At 34.6% G+C, this 18,049-nt stretch overlaps 1 protein-coding gene across 3 annotated transcripts in view; it reads right to left on the bottom strand.

Moving 5' to 3' along the window:
* Positions 1-225: 225 nt before the first annotated feature.
* The window catches only part of CNOT6L (CCR4-NOT transcription complex subunit 6 like), a 94,121-nt gene continuing 76,297 nt past the window's right edge, over positions 226-18,049 (bottom strand). For all 3 annotated transcript variants that reach the window (XM_006907626.3, XM_025043820.1, XM_025043821.1), the window contains 4 exons: positions 16,654-16,805; positions 12,393-12,617; positions 10,078-10,280; positions 226-6,172 (listed from right to left, as the gene is read on the bottom strand). In XM_006907626.3, coding sequence (XP_006907688.1) covers positions 5,960-6,172; positions 10,078-10,280; positions 12,393-12,617; positions 16,654-16,805 — 793 coding nt within the window. In that variant the 3' untranslated portion in view covers positions 226-5,959. The remainder of the gene's footprint in view (positions 6,173-10,077; positions 10,281-12,392; positions 12,618-16,653; positions 16,806-18,049) is intronic.

The following is an 18,049-nucleotide window of genomic DNA, read 5'->3' as shown; positions in this document are numbered from 1 at the left end:
CAATATTCCAAGTACTTTAATGAACTCTATTTCTCAGCTTCTCCTAGATGAAAGAATTGCTTGCATTTGGACAACTGTACGAATGCCCATAGTGCACTTCGCAGTGCTGCTGGTGTTTAAAAAATTTGCCACTCACAACACTGAACAATTCCAGATCCAGTGTTCATAACACAGCCATCCAACCTCCCAACCCTCCCCCCACCAAAAAAGTTGGCAGAGCACCGCTCAGGAATTTCACAGGTAAGGGAATATATTTTTAGCAAGTTAAGCACAGAGAAAGAACAGTACAGTTTCTGAATAAATACACACCCAGACTACTGCATCACTTACTGCATCAAGATTGAAACAAGTAGCAGGAAACTAAGCCTGTTCCATAAAAAGCAAAGCCATTGTTTGACACATCAATGCTGAGCCAATTGTGTGAGTTAAGATAACTACTTAAACAAATGTGGTACACATAACCATAGATAGCTTGGAAGAAAATATAGTCATATATCAGTAATTAGATATTAACACAAAACTGAAATGAGCAAGAAAGGACCACTTCTGAGAGGGCTATCGTGATTCTTATGTTTCAGAGTTAAAAGTGACAGGCATACAAACAGGGAAATTATCTAAATTTGGGGAGATTGTTATTAAAAAAAATAACTACTAATAGGCTCCAAATTATGCTTTCTGAAAGTTTCTGAAAGCTGAATGTACCATGCCAAAAGTCATATCACTTGGCATTCGCAAACCCTTTTCATAATGTGATTTGTTTCTCATGACACAACTTCTAATTTCAGCACAATGCTGAGTTTATACTATATGCCATAAAAATTAACATTTAATAGGCAGAAATGTCCTTATTTCATATACTTTGAAAGTAAAAACTATCTTACTTAAAAACTTCCATTACTTCAATGGCATAATGTTTGCTGAATAAACTTCAAAATGCTGTTTTCCTTTGGTTACAAGAATAACCCTGGTCTAACCAAACACATCTATGCCAAAAGAAATTACTAACTAGGTTAATAAAGCTTGCTTTTCCTGGTGTCTTTGTTTTTTTGTTTTTGCTGTAGGACTTGTGACTTAACAGAAAAAACTTACATAAAGGTATTTGCTTAAAAGAAGCATATATGCTTTCACCACCTCTTGAAAAGAAATGTTTCGGTCTCCCCTCCCCTTCTTTCTGTGGATCTTGTTCAGAATACCCTACAATATAGGTATAAGGAATTTTTCTTTTTACAGTTAAGCTTATAAAGATTTGCAAATGATTCCGTAAAATGAAAAATGCTCTTGGCATCCTGTTTTGAAACATTACAACTTTGGTAAATAGACCAGGTTAAAGATAATACTAATTTACTTATGTCTGAATTCAAATTTGGTGACCACGATGTTGTTAAAAAACTTAAATCACCCAAAGCAACCCTAAGTATAAAAGTTCTCATGTGTGTGTACAATTTCAAAACTTTAGTTGAAGTTTATGGCTTAGAAAAATATTCTAATTTCCCTAGTTAATTTGACTACCTATAATTCGGAGTTCTACAAACATGAAACAATTCAGAAGAAAAAGGTTAAACAAATCTTCTACACATTCAAGAAAGGTAATTTTTTTTTAAATGGGGAGGGCAGGTGGGAGAGAAAAAGACTACAAATGTGAGATTTCACATTTCTGGCAAAATGTAAGTATAGATGAGCGCTATTTTGAAAACATGCCATAAAGTCTTTGCTTGCTATAAAACCATTATTATGGCCTGCCAAAGGCTATCTGAAACAGATGTTTTCTGTGACTGAAGCTACTGATCAGCCAGTGCATTTTACAAAGCTATTAAAATCCCTCAGAATATAAGACCTTAGAAATAAAATATTGAGACACTGTCAATTTTTATTGCTAGTAAATCTAGCCTTGGATTAGGAATGATGAACTATGTCTCTTGTTCCATCAAAGAACACATTTAACCAATTTTTTCTTGTGCTTTCTCTACTCCTTGCTATTTAATATGAAATTATAAATGGCATTGGTGATTTTTAAAAACTCTCGCAAACACAAACTTAATTTTTCACCCTTTTAGCAATATATATTTAGGAGATACAATTTTAAAATGGAACACAATTTTTGTCCATGTTCCAGTTTTAATGTGCCACATCCTCAATTCTAATGTAACCTACCACAGAATCAAGCGATATGAATCTTAGATATCTTTCAACTTTCTCCCTTGCGAAATTCTTCTGTGATTTAATATATAACTTTAAGACACCAAAGAATAGGGACAAATTAGGAACGAAGCTTTATATTTCTGCAAACTACAACACTAAAACACAGTGGCTTCTTTAATACATTCACAAAGGATGCTTATTAGTAAAATTAAATATTTGCCTATTAATATCAGAAAAGTAATTTGAAAACAAAGAGCTTGGAACAAGGCAAATGGGAGGGGGGAAAGCTGGTCTCAGAACCCATTGTGCCATACCTGACTTTAACATGTGATATTCAAACAAACGTTCACACGTCTTACATCAAAGAAATGAAACAAAAATATTCAGCTACATTGTACAAAATTTTTTTTTTTTTACATAAAACATCATAAATCTTGAACAGATTTACTATATCTGAATTCTAAAAAGTTGCCTATAGAATGGTGCTGGGATTCTGTTCTCTGCTTGCGTTTAGGCAGTGCTGTTGCTTAAAAGTTGACACCAGGCACAATATTTTAAAACAAAGTCAACAAGCAAGGAGCAGTAAGTGGATCTGAGCCTTTCCCAGATGTCAGTCCTGAGGATGCTGCAATATTCCCCATCAAAATGTGTAAAGCTATGAGGCGGATACTGATGCCTGAGAGAATGGGTGACTTGACATGCACTTGCATGACTATTGTAATGGCAAACAGTGCAGTTTTCCCTTCCTCAAACAACACTGTTTTAATAAATTTAAAGAACACTCCAGTTCTTAAACATTAGAAATCATATTTAACAGTAAAACAAAACAAAACAAAAAGATTATCACAATCTAAAAATGCCCAAATTTTCTTTTATCTTCAGATAAAATATGCAGCAGCCCCATGGCATAAAGCTTATTAACTTATTCTGAGAACTAGAAAGTTTATGAGCATAAATATTTTACTTTCATTGACTATATACCATATGTCATTCACCTCTTCCTTTTCGCTTTTCACTGCCAAAGTTCCAAATGGCATGCGTTTTAACAAGACAATACTGAGGAGAGCAGCATTTCTGATCATCTGAATTGGCAGCTCAAAACAGATACCACTCCTTTCACAAAGGGAACAAAGGGTGAAGGGTGTGTGAAATTTGGGCAGTGGGCTAAAGGGAAACCGTGCACATGAAATTTGGGTTACCATGCCCCAAGAGTGTGTGTGCTACCCAAACCATAACACAGTTACCTACTTCAACAGAGCTACTACCAACATTTACTAAAACCACATTAAAAATACACAGGATAATGAATGGTTTGAAAGAGTGCATTTGGAAGCAGAGAGAACCCAATTACACACCTTCCTGCAACAGAATGCCTCGATCATACACAAAATAAACTTAAACTGTTTACAATGTTTCCCAATTGTTTTTATTTTTCCCTCTACATTAAACTATTAAAAAAGTTTTTTATTAATAAATGGGCTCCTCTGTGGTTCATATACAATCATAAGTGAACTTTAAATTCCATTTTATACAAACATCTCAAAAAATATTGGGAGTGAAGTATGGTAGGAAATATTGCTCACATTGCTAATTAACATGCGTATATGAAAGGAGGAAAATGTTTTGTAAGTGCAGATACCTCCAGAGCAGAAAACCCACCTAAAACAAAAGATTTAAAAAAAAAAAAATACAGTAGCTGATTACAAAAAAAGGTAATGTCCACAAAATTAAGTTTTTCATGCTATTCTACTTTCCAGTACTATGCTTCAGGTAATCAATTTGCATGGCTAGATGTTGAATGCTTGAGGTATATAAGAAGGGATACCTGCACACTGAGGAAAATCTGTCATCTTTAGGGTTGTTTCTTTGTGTGTGTGTTTATTCTGGTTCTTTAACATTTTTAAAAGAATATTTTATTCACATCAAACTTCACTCAACTACAATGACATTGCAATTATATAGATGACAAACAATGCCTCATCATTAGGCACTTTTAAAGGGGAGCTTAGGCTTCACAGAAATCTTCTGATGCAATCCCATATATGATATTACATCATCCCACCACCCTCATCCACTAAAACTTCCCTTCGGGGGAAATATTATATTATTTAGCCTGATTCATTTACTATGGAAGAAATTAGTATAAAATGACCAAAGGAAAAGCATCATTCAAGACTAATAAAACAGCCTAAGATGTCAGGTTTGAAAGAGGAGACAAATTGTATATATGTAAAACTAATCAAATAATTTAAATTTGACCTGTATTTTATATATTAGTGAGACACAAATATAGGCTATCTTCTTTTAAAATTTCATTCACATAATGGAAAATTTCTCGTTTATTAAAAATATCACATTTTGAGACTAGAAACAGTAAAGTGCATGAAAAGTTTAAAATATAAATTTCAGAAAACTCTTATAGCAGCAAAAAAGCAGAATAAAGAAAAACTTAAAAACACAGACACAACCTTTTCCTGTTACTGTGCCATAATTAACATCAAGTAGCCAACCAATTTTTCCCCCAGGAAACAATATTACCTTCACTGCCTCTTGAGTCACAGATTTTCAACTGGACCGTCCTGGGCAAAAAAAGGATTCCAACATATCTAGAGCATTAACAGTTGGGAATAAACCAGTAGCTTCTTAATTTAACCCTGACAGACGACGGAAACAAAGATTAAAAGCATATTATGGCCATTTGGCAACTAGAGTTAGGAAAAACGATCCAAGGTTTTTCAACTACTCCCTGTTTTCTCGCTTCCCCAAATCCTTTCCATTGTCACCTCAAAAAGCCAAAACCAACAGCCTCTTGACCTACTTTGGGAAACACATGAAATATCTGTATAGCTTTCCCCTTCGAAAACTTTGATCAGGGTCTTTTCATTCAGTAGTTATTTTTTTTAACATTTAACTATAACAGCAAAAATGACATAGATCATATAGTATCTGTTTTTCCAGCACAACCAGGCAGAAAAGTGTGGATAGGAATAATGAAAAATACTGGACACTAATTTTGTGGGCATCCTAAATATACCAAATTCTTTTTTCAAGGTATGTGGCAGTAGAAATTACCCGCTGTTTCCCTATAAATGAACTGGAGAGACAGGCTTAGAATTAAGACTTCCAATAAGGTTATACATACCTAACAGGAGAACAAAATACAGGATGATTCCTCGAAAACAAAACAAAACAAAACAAAAAAACAACCAGTGTTTGCCCAACAAACTGTCATGTGCTGTTAAATGCTTGATTTTGAAAGCATATTGTACAACCATCTTTAATTTCTCAATTTTTCTTATTGTGGCTAGAAGCTATATCACAGTTTATGTACAGAGCTAGCAAATTTAAGTGCTTTGTAAATGTGCAAATGACTTGGGGAGCCAAAAATCAGTTTGTCATAATGGAAAACAGAAATTCAAGAAAGTTTTCCCAGCAAGGCATGCTATCATTTCATTTAAAATTTTACAGTTTTTAAAAATTGCCTTTTATGAAAATGGCTCATTTGAAACCAAATACACTTTTATGGGCCTCGAATTGGTGATGTATCAATTATGAACATTGACTGCTAATATAATATGAAAAAGGACCAATTTAAAAACATGTTAAATTAAAATTTTGGAAAGAGTAATACTTTGGTTCCAGCCCTAGTGCCAAATGATACCAATATGCACAAAAATGTACAAAATCTTATAGCAAACACATAATGAAAGAAACCTGAAGAAGCAGCTTAAGGATGGCCATACTTCACTCCTACATACTTTGATTTACAACTGTACAGGTCCATAGCAACAAATCCCCGTCTTTGCGGGGTAGTACTCCACTACCTCCGATTAGGCAAGTGAACACCATTGACAAGAGGCAGGAGTGGAGGGTGGAGTTCAAGTTGTGTTAACAGTGAGAAGTGGTCTGAAGGGATGTGTGGGTGTGGACACCCAGTGATGTTGTTCTCAACCAGCCATTGAGGATCTAAAGGCCCCAGGACACCAAGCACGTTCATATGAGTCTTGGAATAGAAAATGTAGTCAATCACGCCCTGGAAGGAGATTGGGGGTTGGGAAAAAAAAGAAAAATATTTGTTTAGAAAAAAGAAAACCTCAAGATATGTAAAGAACAATCCATAATTTGTAAAAGCCAAAATACCCAAGTAACCTTTATTTCTGATTGTCTTGACAATGGATCAAAAAAGGCTGAAGTCTTCCTTCAATGGGTATTACATGAAATAAAGGTGGCTAAATAAGGAAACAGAGTGACCTATTGGTATCAAAAAGTCTTGCGCGTGTGTATAAGCAGTAAGCAAACTGAGAGGCTAAGCACACCAAATTATGTCTAGGCATCTTTAAAGCTGGCTTGCTTGGGTTAGTGAGATCTAATATATCAGTATAAACATGGAAACTGCACTAACTCTAACAGTTACATAAACAGAAAAATATTTATACATACACATAGTTAATAAAAAGGTATGATTGAAATGAATTCCTTTAATGATAATTGGCATTATTTTCAATTATTTGCACATTAAGATATCCAAAAACATCTAAATGATGCTATGGTAAAGCATGTTTTCAGATTTACTAATCCTAGTTCAGCTTTCCCGGACATTCTACACACAGTTAATTGTTCTATTCTGTCCTTTAGTTTAGAATACTCTTTTTTCACAAATCCTGGTATACTCTAAATTCTGGATTCCTTGCTGCATAACAATACTTTAAAATATATATATATATATATTTAGCATAGAGTCATATGTTTTCTGCTGTATCCCTCAGAGTTCATGTAATCAGTAAGTTTCAAAACTATTGTACTTTTACTGCCCCAGGCTGTGTATGCAAGAGAGTAAAGTCAAATTTTCTTCCTACCCACATTAAAAGAGTTTGAGCCTGATATTTACAGATCTGGAAGTATCTATTCATACAATGAGTTCCAGATAATATTTTATATAGCATCATAGTGAAGTGGGATAACATTTAACAACAACAAAAAAATGTCATGAAATTTTGAAACAATTACCTTAGTCCGCTGATTTTGACATGACCAAGACCAAAATAACAAAAGCAATTCTTCTTCTGAGGGAGAGGGCCTTCTTCAACATTAGATACCTTAACCTTACTTTACCACAACTTAAGGAACCTGCAAGCAGGGGAGGACTTTCTGCCATTAATACTCCAAGTCCAAAGTGTCAAGAAACGACATTAGTACGAGGTATTATCCTTCCACTTTGGTTAATGTGTACAGTCTGCAGTGATATTTAGTGTCATTATGTACATCAGCTGGTCGAGTTAGAATCCTCTGCATAAGCCCCAATGAAAATGTTAAACACTCCAGAAGGTAAGATGTATTTAATCGGAAGCATCACTTGTAATTATTTTCTTGGACTGCAATATTAGAGTAAAAGCTCTTATCAAAACACTTTTGATAAGATTTATTACTTGACATAGCAGGAGAACTGTCCTTCCTCTTTTCATTAAATGGTTCAGGCACACCCTTAGATTTGTCAGAGGGTGGCAGGAGGCACAGCAGCAGCAATTTGAATTAAGCCGTTTATTCAGCTTATCTGGTGTTATGGACTGAATGTTTGTGTACCTCCCAAATTCATATGTTGAAATCCTAACCCCTAATGTGATATTAGGAGGCCCACCTTTGGAAGGTGATTAGGTCAGGAAGGTAGAATCCTCATGAATATGGTTAGTGCTCTATAAAAGAGACCCCAGAGAATGCTGTCGATCTCTGTCATACAGCTGTCTGCAATCCAGAAGAGGGTCCTCATCAAAACCTGACCACGCTGGCACCCTGATCTTGTACCTTAAGCAACCCAACACTGTGAGAAATAAATTTCTGTTGTTGTATAAGCCATACAGTCTATGGTATTCTGTTAACAGTAGCCCAAATTCACTAAGACACCTGGTATGCAAGTAATTTGCCAAACTGCTTACCTTTGGTTCAGTCCAAATCAGCTCCAGATTCAATGAATCTTGAGTTCTAAAAACCACTTTTCTACATTTCTAACTTATTCAAGGATCAAGAAAATAAACAAATGCTAAGTAAACAAAACAATACTCCATTGATGCAATGGCAAGATACTGCATTTGCATCTGTAGTTAATGCTAATCACATGACGTTTTTATATTTGATGTTATCTATCCTTTTTTACTGACTGCATTCAATATTGGAATAGCACTAATTACATAAAATTTGCTTTCTTTAAGATTGAAAAGGTCACTGTTACATGGACTAAAACCTTAATTCTGACTAGTCAGGTATACCTTTAGTTTGTTCTCTGGACATCTTTCCTATCCCACCCATATATCAAGCCAGCCAGCATATTTATCCTCTCACACATGCCTCTTTCCCACAGATTTATAGCTTTGTACTTCTTTCTCATCTTATCCTATAAATCCAAACACCAAACAGTCTCGTTCATAACAATGCACATTCTGGTTCTTTAACTGTACTTCTTTGGACAATGTAAATGGTTTGATAAGATTTTTGATTCTATCATTAAACACATGTAAGACCTTTTGAAGAAACATCAACGAGGATTTTAAAACAAATCAGATGATTGAGGAATATGGCTTAGTTATATCCTAAATGTTGTTTCTAAAATTTTTACTTTATGGACAAGGAAAAAGTTTATAAAAGGCTAGATCAGGCAGAAATGATTTGGTCTTTTTACCTACACATGCACCCAAATGAGTTGGAAATTATTGAACACTCATTTGGGGGAACTTTATTTTAGGTTTTCTAGTGTTGTGCTGGCAGAGATATATCAACTCTGTGTGTGTGTGTGTGTGTGTGTGTGTGTGTGTGTGTGTGTGTGTGTGTGTGTGTGTGTCTCACTACAGTCACAAGGATAGGAATTAACCTATAGTAAACTATGAATCATTAAATCTAGAGGTTTTCCTTTAAGCTTACACAAGAGCAATTGTGTGCATGAGTCAGCTAGTGCTTGCTTCTTAGCACTTTATCCCAACTCTGCGTTCAATGGTATTATGTTGGGAGCTTGAAATCTACTATCGTGAGAGTGATTATACCACAGAAATCAGCAAACACATTGGGGCTTCTTTTTCTCAGGAAGCTGGCTATTAAATATTACTAGCACATCACTGCATTCGAGTGATCTGAACAAAATCCACTATTGCTGGATAGTATTATCTGCTCTAACAGCAAAAATACTAAGATTCAACTCCTAAGCAACGTTTTTCGACTTCATAACTACAAAAGCTAATAACATCAGCATATGAATTTTATTTCCTCTTCCTATTGTTTCTTGGAAAGGGGCTGACAAGCACTGAAAATGAAAAAAGATTATTAGAGATGTGCGAAGATTATTAGAGATGTGCAAGAGCCCATTTCATAAATTTCCTTTGGTATTTTCTTAAATATTCCCCATAGGATTCTTATACTGAACCACTTTCTAGCATCTGTGTTTTTTTTTTTTTCAGCACAGTATAAGATTTTAGTATACATGCCTGAAATGTCAGAAAAATCGAACAGGTACAATGGAAGAGCTACATGGAGATAGATGAGAAAATTACCAAAAGGAAAGGGCTTAACTACAGAAAACTACTACAATCAATCTTTCTAAAGAACAATTGGTCTTGTACAATGAGCCATCTGAGTTTTTTTCTTATTTCCAAAAATATCTTTCTTTTCCTTTTATTAAGCTGGAGTGTTAGGACTACATGGGTGTAAAACAGACCCTACCTATAATCCTCTCTAACCCCACCACCCAAAGAAACCTGGAAAATTTGAAGATAAATAAGATATCCTCAAGTCAACAATAACTGACAAAACCTAACAAACCACCTTACATTTAGGTGCATACTTAGCCAAGACAGTCTGAGAATTTAAAAATTCCTAAAGATTATGCAGTTAAGCATAAATAATATATACCTTTTTTGTCACATGTTTATATCTGAAATAATTTCAACTATCACTCACTTTGAAATCAAAGGTGTAATTGGTGTAAGGCATCAAGTTATTTTCATAAGCGCTCTTCAGTTGGAAGCCATGTGTGATTCTCCCTTCTGAGCTTCCATTCTTTCCATTGCAGCTGAAGTTCATAAGACACTCATTGTACCTTAGCTCCTTGAAGTCTTTATGGTTGTCAGCTACTCCTCCATTGCTTAAATATTCCACAACACCTAGTAAATAAAGAAGGAAGAAATACTACCATTTAGCACTTAAGACCTTAAACAAGACTTTGTGGCCAAAATCAGTTGCCAAATGAATGCACCAGGTTCAGAGTGCTTTTATTAGGTTAAGCCATATGAAATTACTTTTTTGATGTTAAAAAAAAAATCGAGAATCAGCAATTTCATATGGTTTAATCAAACTGAAGGTTATTTGCCTATTTCAAAGCAAAGTATTAGTAGGACCTAGAAATATCTTCAGTTTTATAAATGATTCTTTCAGGCTAAAGATGATTCCCAGGGTATAAGGTGGCATTCACCAGAAAGGTCTTGACTCTAAATGTTATTAGAGTATTATCCCAGCCACTACATTTTTAGTATTTCACTCTCCTATGCAATCAACAACTTTGAGAATATGTAAAATATAGCAAAACCATAAAAAATAAAAAATCATTTACAACAAAAACAGATTTTACATTTTCAACATTTCAATGTCCAGTTTCAGCTATGTGAGGGCGTCATTCTTCATTCTGAGCTAAAGTGTTTTCAGTCTGACACTATAAAAGACATTATATGCTAGTGGTATATCACTTGGTCAAAAATATTAGATGTATTTAAAAGCTGAAGAGAGTAGAAGCATTCAAAAAAATTACACTGCTGTCACTGATTAAGTAAACATGAAAAAATATCACAACCCTTCTTATGATTAATGAACACTGTTAGTCATCTCTATTTGTGATCAGAAATGACAGCAACACATAATGAATAAGTGATGAGCACATTATCTATATTGTGAATAGCTGAAAAGGAGCTATCATTTATCTAGTATTTGCTACATGCCAGGCACTGTTTTAAGTGCTTTACACACTTAAGCCTCACAAACAATTCTATGAGGTAGATAAAATGATTATTTCCTTAAATAAGAAAATTAGTCATAGATTGTACAGCTCTCTACCAGGATCCAACCCTGAAAGTCTGGCTCCAGAGTCACTATGACATGCTGCCGAATGATAGCTAATTGGCTTAAACAAATCAACTGAGATGGGGAAAATTTGTACTTGAGAGCAATTCAACTTACAAACAGGATTAGGAAAGGAGAACATGGTTAAGGTGGCAGTGGGGCTAGGGGCTAAAAACAAACATTTGTGAAAGAATGATTTGGGCATTTATTTGCTAAGGAGAAAAAGATGTTTTCTACATTTATGACTTTTTAAATAGTACTACGAATTGTGGGCATTTGGGTTATTTCATATATATTATTGAGTGATTATTTTTAAAAAATTAGAATAGCTTATAGAAAATACATAAAATTTAGAATACGCATTGGTAATAGCAAAACAGTACTACTGTAATGTTTTACACTTGAAATTTAATATCTAAAATGCAGAACTGATTTTTTTTTTTTTACAGAGATCTAATATAAGTTAGGACACAAAGTAGTTTAGTAAGCTCAAGAAGTAATGTGAACTCCTAGAAGAATTCTGATCATGCTTCTGCACCTAATACCGGTATTCAAATATAATTTAATAAACTCACTTAAAAGTTGCTAACGTTATTAAGCTAGATAGCTACCTATGCTGAATATTTTCTGGTTGCTTCTTGAGATCACCTGTCTCCCCTGTATTCTATACTTCAAGAGGCTGACCATCACTTGCATCAACAGCAAACCCTTCTATCCTACCCGCTCCTGCAGCTTCTAGTTAGATCTGGTCAATGGCAGCACTGGAAGGAGAGCAGAGGACAAGAGCATAGTGAGGTAGGGATATATAGTCCCCTGGCTCACTTTGTTGGTTGGCCAGGAATTGACCGCATCTCTCCTATTAAATGGCCTTCTCCGTTTTTCCAAGTTCTGGTAATATCTCCCACCACTTTCCCCTCAGGTGAAGGAGTGGTAGAGTACTGCAGCATTCATTGTTTTGTTTCTCTTAAACCTGCACACACTTTTGGAAATAGCTTTTTAACTAAATTCCCTTCAATTACCTCATGACCCATCACTGGTATTCTTACTGATACACTCTCTGATTTAGAAGAGAAATTCTCTACTCAAAAGTTAGGAACTAGCCTGTCTTTCAACTAGAAGTAAATGCAAAGCTGAATGCAATAAGAAAATAACATTATAAATACCTGAATCTGGCAATGAATTAAGATCTGCACATAGCACCAGCGGGATGGAATTAGGATCTGCAGTTGGGCTGCCAGGTCTAGAGGCTTTCTCCAGAATGTTTTTAACCTCTGAGACAAACATCATGGTCTGGATGAGTTTCACATCAGAATACTCTGGGTCCCAATGCATGTGGGCATTTGCCACTATAAGCAGTTGTTTGTCTGCAGCATGAATAGGTTTCATACCTAAATTTAAACATTAGAAATAGAATAAGGTTATGCTATATGTTTCAAAATAGCAGTACCTTAAGGTTTTCTCCCCAAACCCATAGCCATTTTTTTTTACTCTTTTTCATTAATTTATATCTTCCCCTTTACCTCATAAAGTAGTAAAGGTAAAGTGCTGAGATTCTGGTAATCACGATATAGAAATTACTCCTCCAGATAGGAGTCGACGAACCGCAGCCCATGGGCTAAATATGGCCCACCACCTGTTTTTGTACAGCCTGTATGAGCTAAGGCTAGTTTTACATTATTAAAGGGTTCTACCAGATGTATAGTTCAAAACACTGGTAAAAAAATGCTCAATGATCTCAGTGAGAACTTCAACAAAAAGCGAGAAAACATAAAAAATGGAGAAAGAAACATAAAAAGAACCAGTCACAAGTGAAGAATATAATAAATGAAATGAAGAATAAATTAGAGGGATTCTACAGTAGATTAGATGAATCAGAGAATCTAATCAGTGATTTGGAAGATAAGGCAGCAGAAAGCAATGAGAATAGCAACAAGAAAAAAAATCCAAAAAATGATAACACTAAGCGTACCAACAGTTGCATCATAGGGATACCAAAAGGAGGAAAGAGAAAGCAAGGAACTGAAAACCTATTTGAAGAAATGACAGAAAATGTCCCTAATCTCAGGAAGGAATTAAGACATACAAGCACAGGAAGCACAGAAATTCCCAAACGAGATGAACCAAAGAGGACCACACCAAGATACATCATTAAAATGCCAAAGGTCAAAGGCAAAGAGAGAATCTTACACACAGCCAAGAGAAAAGCAGTTGGTTATCTATAAGGGAGCTCCCCTAAGTCTGTCAACTGATTTCTCAACAGAAATCTTGCAGGCCAGAAGAGATTGGCAGGAAATATTCAAAGTGATGAAAAGTAAGAACCTAAAGCCCAAATTACTCTCCCCAGCAAAGTTATTATTTAGAATTGAAGGACAAATAAATAGTTTCCCAGACAAGAAACAGGTAAAGAAGTTCATCAAAACATAACCAGTATTATAAGAAATATTAGAGACTTCTTTGTATTATATTAGAGACTTCTATAAAAAGAAAAACAGTTTAAAAATCTGAATAATAAAATGGCAATAACTACATATCTATTAATAATTACTTCAAATATAATTGAGTTAAATGCTCCAATCAAAAGACACAGAGTGGCTGAATGGATAAGAAAACAAGACCCTTACATGTGATGCCTACAAGAGATTCATTTCATATTGAAAAACACACAGAAACTGAAAGTAAAAGGATAGAAAAAAATAACTGATGAAAATTGAAATAAACAAACAAAAAGCTAGATAGCAATACTTATACCTTTTAAAATAGACTTTAAAACAAAAGCTACAACAGGAGACGAACAATGCAATAATCCCACTTCTGGGTATTTATCTGAAGAAACCCAAAACATTACTTCCAAGGGAGATGTGCATCCATATGTTCATTGCAGCATTATTTTCAACAGCCAAGATACAGAGGCAACCTGAGTGTCCATGAATGGATGAATGAATAAAGAAGAGGTGCTACATATATACAATGCAATAATACTCAGCCGTAAATAAGAATGAAATCTTGCTATCTGCAATAACATGGATGGACCTGGATGGTATTGTGCTGAGTGAAGTTAAGACAGAGAAAGACAAAATACGCCATATGATTTCACTTACATATAGAATCTAAAGAACAAAATAAATGAACAAACAAAACAAAAACAAACCCATAGATACAGAGAACAAACTGATGGTTGCCAGATGGGAGGGGAGTTCAGGGGATGGGTGAAAAAAGGGACAAGATTAATAAGTACAAATTCGTAGTTACAAAATAGTTATGGGGATGTAATATAATAGGAAATATAGTCAATAATATTGTAATAGCTATGTATAGTGTCAGGTGGATAACTAGATTTATTGAGGTGATTACTTCAAAGTTATATAAATGTCCAATCACTGTTGTACACCTGAAATATGTCAACTGTAATTGAAAAATATTATTTAAAAAATAAAATAAAATTGAAATACCTGCCCCATCCCCCCAAAAAATTTTTTAAAAGACCACAACAAAGACCATATGCAGTCCATAGGGCCTAAAATACTATCTAGTCCTTTAGAGAAAGTTGATCCCTACTCTATATGCTAAAGTTAGGAAGTATACCATGATAGAATCAATATTTGATTATAATATCTTGATTTGCTGAGTTATTAGTGTAAACAAGCACTTTAAATATCTCTGTCATTTAAATATCACAATAACCTAGTGAGGTAGGTTTTCAGTTGAGTTATCTAAACTTTAAATTCTTCCCACTGTCCAGTACTCATTCATCTTATATTCCCTGGGCACATCAGTGATAGGTCACTAGAAAAAGCAGTAACATCATATTAACTTACACAAAATAAGAAAGTGAATTTCCTATCAACACGAATTCATTCCATACACACAGATAAGGTAATTTAAAAAATGAGATTTAGGGAATAGTGAGCTCTGAAAGTATGGACACTTGGGTTTTATATCTGGCTTTATTACCAATAATTTTGTGTAGTCTTCGGCTAAAATTTTCTAAGCTCTCTTCTTTTCCTAAAAGCTTTATTGTGTCACTTTTGGCTATAGATTAAATAAACGTTCGCTGTATTAAATATTAAAAACTTGACCCTTCAAAGGGGTCATAAATACCTTCTGTAATATTAAATTCTTCTTCTAGGAGTACAAGACAGACATAGTTCAGAATGAAATTGTCTATAGTATAATTTATAATTACTCCTGAAAAATTAAAAGGAGAGTAAAATTCCAAAAGAAATTCGATTTTTACATTACTATAAACAAAAGGCACAAACTTTTGAGAAGAATGAGACTGGAAAGGACATAAAAATAGGTAACAATGGAGACTAAATAAGAAAAATTTTAATCTCATATCAAAGATTGTTTTTGATGATGGATAAATTGGAAAAAAGGAGAAAAAAGGAAGTTTGTAAGATATGCATGATGTGAATAATTCAAATAAAAACTCAAGGCAAAAATCTTTTCTTCTACAGCTAGTAGGTACAGAAAAAATCATTAAAAATAAAGTCTTGATGTGATCTTGCACCTTCTCCTAGCTCTTGCCTAAAGTATAGCTAAGTCAACAGTTAAATGCTCAAAGGTAGGCAGTACAAAGGGGTAGGGGGGAAGTATGGATATGAAAAATACATAAGTTTCTAACTTTAAGCTATAAAAAATCTAAAATGCAAAAGTAGCAGGTAGATAAAAGATCTGCTTTTACCCTGACAATGACTAAGATAGATATAACAAAAAAATTAGAGAAAATGTGCCAAGTACTTAACCTTAAAGACAAAAGCTTTCACTCTCTAGAAGCTGAAAATATAGCTAAGAAGAGCTCCAACTCATCATAATTTCTAAATTCAGCCTAACTAAAACATATCCTATTTCAAATAACCTTTTGGAATTTATGGCATATTAAAGACTTTCCTTTTTACAGATTACCTGGAAAGTAACATGTCAAGAAATACATGCTTTACAAAATTAGCCCTATTTTCCGGCCCATCTCCCGTAACTTTCCACAAAAGACAAGAAAATAACTGCAACAAATAATAGCAAGATTCTCTGCACCTGACATGAGAAAACTTGGGATGATGTTTATTTTTAGTAAGAGTATTTTATTTTATTTTATTATTTTTTTGCTTGCTTTAGGTAACCACTAGTCCATTGTCCATGTCCATGAGTCTCTGTTTGTCCTGTTCATTTGCTGCTTTTAGGTAACCACTAGTCCATTGTCCATGTCCATGAGTCTCTGTTTGTCCTGTTCATTTGCTGCTTTTAGGTTTATATCCCACATATGTGATATAATGTGATTTTCAACCTTTTCTGTCTGGCTTGTTTTGCTTAGTATGATTATTTCAAGGTCCATCCATGTTGTTGCAAATGGCAGTATTTCATCTCTTCTTATGGCTGAGTAATATTCCATTGTATATATGTAGTAAGAATATTTTAAAATGCACTTACCTGCTCCAAATAGTTCTTTGTGGACCTCTAATACCACAGCAACACCAATATTGTCTTTTGTCATCACTCTGTTCAGCATAGCTTCGGATCCATCTGAATTAGCCATTGCTACTTGGTTAAATTCCACTGTATGCTTCTGCACCAATGTAAATCTAAAAGGTACAATGCATTATTACTATGGTATTAGGTACTTGGATATCATGCTAACAGACATTAAACGAAGGGAGCACAAGATACACACACTACTCACTCTCTCTAGTCATTTGCTAGCTGCAAAGGGCCATGGGACACAGTTCTGGCCAATAGGACATAAGAATTTTCATTATTGTAAAACTTTCTTGGAAGCACCACTTAGTAAAGATGGCATATACATCCCTATGCTCTTTTACAACTTCGTCCATGTGGTGAGAAGCTGGAGCGCAAAAGTTAACCCACTATAGATGGAGAAGCAGCTGAACCAATTTCTGGACTGACATTTCTGGACTTCTTGTGTGAGAAAGTTACCCTTCTCCCATTTCTTTAAGCTACTGTTGGAATTTTCTGGTATTTAAAGGTGAACAGAACATTAATGAGTCAGTAAGTCAATGAGAAAAAATGGACTAAAATCTACCTACCCTGTTTGCAGTTTTATTCTCACCACATCAAGAAATTTGTCAACACAATACAGGGACATACCCTTATCTCAGCTAAGGAGAACCCAATTTTTCCATCTGGCTTTTACTAGAAAGCTGGAATTGGTACGTAGAATTGGAATGTATTTCAGAAAAACAGATTCTATATGATGAAGAATGGCTCTCCCTGAGATTATAGCTCTGGCGCTAATAGTATTTTCTTCCTTACTGCCAAATTAAGTACTGTAGAGTTGTAGAACCTAATAGGATTCAGTCTAGCACTAACATTTAATAGCAATATGACCTTGGTCAAGCCATTTAACCTCATTCAGTCTTTTATTAAATTTGTGAAATATTTATCAATGACCAATCCCTATTAAATATACTGTCTACTTTTCACTACGTGTCAAGTGGAGAGAAGACATCTTTGTTCTTATAACAGGATCCCATCTCATCTTCCTAACTTTGAAACAGAAGCAGGAACACATCTCTGCTAAATGTTGACTAAATTCTTACTATGCCACAGGACACTGTGCTAGGTGAAACAATACTCTTCTCCCTACTTCAATTCTGAATATCTCAGATGCACTGAGAAGTGTAAAAGGTTAGGTCATGTGCCTATTTCTAACCCAGAGTGATTAAAGATAGTATAGCTTGTACTCTCTACCCTAAAGAGGTGACCTTTAAACTGAAACAGGAAGGATAAGGCGTTACCAAGGTGAAGAATGGAATTAAGAGCACTCTAAGTAGAGGAAGAAAAGGCCCTGAGCCACCAAAGAGCTGTG

Source organism: Pteropus alecto, unplaced genomic scaffold (genome assembly GCF_000325575.1).
Source record: "Pteropus alecto unplaced genomic scaffold, ASM32557v1 scaffold161, whole genome shotgun sequence".
Classification (NCBI taxonomy): Eukaryota; Metazoa; Chordata; class Mammalia; order Chiroptera; family Pteropodidae; genus Pteropus; species Pteropus alecto.
This window is presented reverse-complemented; position numbering and strand designations above follow the sequence as displayed.